General features: G+C 58.6%; 1 protein-coding gene across 1 annotated transcript; it reads right to left on the bottom strand.

The window, feature by feature from the left end:
• Positions 1–1,221: 1,221 nt before the first annotated feature.
• On the bottom strand, positions 1,222–4,004 carry ARSI (arylsulfatase family member I; the record flags this gene model as incomplete). The annotated part of the gene is made up of 2 exons (XM_082291782.1): positions 1,222–2,626; positions 3,685–4,004. 2 exons carry the CDS (start codon positions 4,002–4,004, stop codon positions 1,222–1,224), a joined length of 1,725 nt encoding a protein of 574 aa, XP_082147908.1.
• Between the last annotated feature and the right edge of the window lie 233 nt (positions 4,005–4,237).

Genomic DNA, 4,237 nt, shown 5'->3' with positions numbered 1-4,237 from the left:
CTCGCACCCTGCCGAAGGCGCGGGGGCCCGGAGCTTTGCTGGCTTCCCTGGCCCCCAGCCATCGGATGGGCTCCCCACAGCAGCGGATGATGGGGAGGTGTTTTCCTCCCCACGCGTGCGCTGCTGGAAGAGCAGTGCCCATCTGCGGCGAGGGGATGCAGCGCAGCGCTGGCAGGTGGGAGACGTCCCCATCATCCCCATCCTCCACTGTGGCTTCAAAGTCCTGCAGCTACAGCACAGCACATCAGCTTCTGCAGAGACCTTCTTGAGATCTTCCCTCTGTCCCAGGTTCAGCAGTGGGATGTGGGGACAGGGACAGCTCCAGCACTAGGAAGGGGCAGCCAGGGGTGGTTGGCTGGTTGGGTATGTAGGATTCATAGGGAGGATCAGGGGTGCCTAGAGCCATGCACATGAGGGGGCTGTCCAGGCAAATTTTGGGTGAAAGGGTCTGCTGGGTGGCTGACCCATGTGGAGTCCACCAGAGCCTGGGGCAAACCTGCCTCCCAAATGTGAGGCCAAAGAGAACCACCTGTCCTCTGAGAGCATCCAACCGTGCCTCCATGGGCCACAGCTCCTCACCAGGGCTGCTCCTGGCCCCACAAGCCAGTGGAGAGGGGAAGCTGTAGCTCCACATGAGGTCTCTGTAGCAGCATGACTTAATCCAGCCACACTGATCTCAGGTCTGACATCCATGGTCAGGAATCCATCCCTCCACAAAGAAGCAATGTGGTCTTGAGTTTGGGGGAGGCCCTTGAGTTCCCAGAGCAAGAACAAAGGTTGCAGCCACTTGGCAGCAGGCTGAGAGCCAGGAGTAAATAGAGGGAAATGGTGAGGGTTAACGTGAAGGCAGAGCCCCCCATGCTTCCTCCTGCCCTTGTGATGGCCAACACTTAAAGTTTATGATTGGTTGCAGAATCCTGGAGGAAAGGGTCTCTCTCTTTGGAAGCAGCTGTGCAGGGCCAGCCCAGCTCAGCACAGTCATTCACCAGCACTGAGCACTGCAGCAGAGACCACATCGCCCTTCCTCACCCACTGGGAGCAACTCCCTGTGGCCACCACTCCAGCCGGGGAGAAGTGTTTTGGAGTGAACCCCGGAGCAAGGGAGAGCAAGAGAGCATTGGCCACCTCCCCGCTTGTCCTTCTCCCTCGCTCCCACGCCACGGCACTGCAGTCCAGAGCTCTACCCTGGCCAGGATGGCTGGATGCTGGGGGAGTGTCCTGTCAGATGCGGTTGGACATGAGCCTGGTGTTCAGCTTGCGGAAGAAGGAGCGCAGCTTGCAGATCTTGCACTTCTTCTTCTTCTTGTTCCTGCTTTTCAGGGGCTCCCGGCCGCCTTCCCACTCCTCCCCATCATCCTCACTGGCCCAAGGTCCCCAGGCGCCACCGTTGAAGTCTGGGTGAGCCCGGGGGTTCTCCGCAGGGTACCGCACCGGGATGGCCGTCCGGTTGTAGTGCACCAACCTCATCAGGAGGCTCCTGACCACGTCCGGGCGCTGCTCGGAGAGGTCATAGCGCTCGTAGGGGTCAGCGGTGATGTTGAAGAGCCACACGGACTTCCTCAAGCCATTAGTGAGACGCTCCAGGTTCCACCAGCTCCCTGGGAAGTTGGTCAGGGTCTGCGGGGGGATCCAATCACTGTACCCTGGGTCACCAGTGAGGAGCTTCCACTCCCCAACCCGGATGGAAGCTTGCACAGCCGTGTTCCAGATGCCGAAGCCATCCTCCAAGGAGCCGTACTTGGCATGGTTGTACAGTGGGTCGATGTTGTGCAGGATTTCGGTGCGTGGCGACTCCTTGCCCTCACTGATAGCAGGCCAGACATTGTAGCCATCCAAGCCTTGGACATTGCTCAGGTTGCCCCTGGCCAGGCTGACCAGAGTTGGGTACCAGTCTGTGATGTGAACCAGTGCCCAGCTTGTCCGACGCTTGCGCTTGATCAGGGGACTGTGGACAAAACCAATGCCACGCACTCCCCCTTCCCAGTACGTCCCTTTGCGGCCCCGTAGTGGCCAGTTGCTTCCACCAGAGAAGGTTTGCCCACCGTTGTCTGTGGAGAACACGATCACACTGTTGTCATAATAACCATACTTCTTGAGGGCCCAGGTGATGTTCTTCACCGCCTCATCCATGCAGGTCACCATGGCTGCGTACTTGCGGCGGGCGACGTTGCCCATGGAGCGGTAGCGGTAGATGTACTCCTTGGGGGACTGCAGGGGCGTGTGGACCGCTTGGAAGGCCACGTAGATGAAGATGGGCTCCTTGGGGCTGTGGGATGCCAGGATCTTGTTGACACGCTGAGCGTAGAGGAAGGTGGAATACTTCCCGCTCTGGTCCCAAGCCACGTCCTCCCCTTCGTGCAGGTCATAGCCGCAGACGCCTGGCCCGTCGCAGTTGTCATAGGTGTAGTAATCCACGTTTCCTGTCAGGGAGCCCAGGAAGGTGTCGAAGCCCCGGCGAGTGGGCAGGCACTCCCTCTTGTAGAAGCCAAGGTGCCACTTGCCCACCATGTGTGTGGAGTAGCCAGCTTCCTGCAGCTTCTGTGGCAGGGTGACCTGGTCGAGGGGCAGGCAGTTGGGCTGCCGAGGACGGATGATGGAGTGCTGCAGTCCTGTGTGGATCTGGTACCTGCCAGGAAGAAAGAGGGAAGCAGTGGTGATGAGGAGCAGCACTGGGTGAGGACGTGATGGCACTTTATGTGTTAGAGACCCAAAACACATGCAGATCTCCATGTCACCCAACCCAACCCAACCCAACCCAATGAAGCAAGCTCCAGCCAGGGACAAGGATCTCCTCATCCATCTGTAAGTACCAAAAGCAGATGCAAAGAACACAGAGAGTGGCTCAGCAGACTTCTCACAAAAATGCCACCAGCAGCTGTCCCCACTGCTGCCAGCCTGGCCTCTGTCAGGGCTGGGCAGCACAAGCAAATGGGTTCACAATGCCCTACCTGAATGTCCCCACCATCCCTGTCCTCCCCTGCCTTGCACACCACAAAGATGTCTGGGACCCCTCAAGAACCATCAGGAGAGAAGGGAGGCCTTTGCCTGGACCCTGGTGGGCTTCACCACCCCAGGCAGTAGGTGACCACACCCATAGGCACCTCCCTAGGGCCCACTCCTCAGCAGGAGATAGGCTGGTGGGATCTGCCTCCTGCAGCAAGTGCTGAACACACCACACTGCTCCAGAGAAAGCCCCACCTATCCTAGAAGGCAGAACGGCCCAGGATAAGGGGACATCTGACTGTGCTGCCATGGGAGAGGGCGATGGAGCAACATCCAGCCAGTGCTGGCCAGTGCAGCACTGAACACGCACGCAGGGAAAGCACGGGCCAAGGGCCTCACAGCAAATCCCTGAGGGACAGTGTGTCAGGGACTACCTGGGGACACAGCTCCTTGCCCAGCACCACAACACCTCCTGACTGGAGACCACCCTCTCCCAAAGTGACATCTATTACCCAGCAGCTTCCACATTTTTGCTCTTGCCATGTGCCATTATTTATCCTGTGTGGAAATCAACTGTTCACCCAGGAAGCTTTCTAGAGAAATCCAGAGCTGCTGGAGGATCTCCATCCCCTGCCAATACACCATGGCATTGGTCTAGCAGCAAGCTGGGGTTAAGCCCCTCAGACCTACAGAAGGGACCAAAGGGGGACATGAGTAGGCTGGGAGCAGGTGCTGGCTTACCTGCCAGTTATCAGCTGGCTCCGGGACGGGGTGCAGATGGGCTGGATGTAGTAGTTCTCCAGCTTCACACCGTCCGCTGCCAGCCTGTCCAGCGTCGGTGTCTGGATATCTGAGCCGTGATAGCCAATGTCATGGTAGCCCTGGTCATCAGTCAGAATAAAGATGATGTGGGGTGGCCTGGTGAAGGTGGGAGGCAGTGATTTCTCCATGGGGTCTGTGGCCACATCGGCCACCAAACTGGGCTTCATCCAGTCCCAAGATAAATAGCCAAAGCTGAGAAGGCTGACGAGCGAGAAACCCGTGAGGGCATAGACGGCCATCCCGAAGCACTGCGCTGCCTGCCAGGGGAGTTACCGTCCCAGCATCGTCTCAGAGCCACGAAAACAGGAGGTCTCCCCCTCCTCCAGGAGAGCCCCCTGACCTAAGGGATGCTCCCCGCAACCCCCGCAGCTGGTTTTGCGGGAGCAGCTTCCATCAAGGCACACTCGCGTGCACACAAAGAGCTTAATCCGCCGGGGCTGGGTTGCCTTCAGTCAAAGGAAAATAACCCTCG

The sequence above is a fragment of the Coloeus monedula genome, assembly GCF_965178545.1.
Source record: "Coloeus monedula genome assembly, chromosome: 15".
NCBI lineage: Eukaryota > Metazoa > Chordata > Aves > Passeriformes > Corvidae > Coloeus > Coloeus monedula.
Note: the sequence above shows the minus strand (reverse complement) of the source record. Positions and strands in the feature narration are given on the sequence as shown.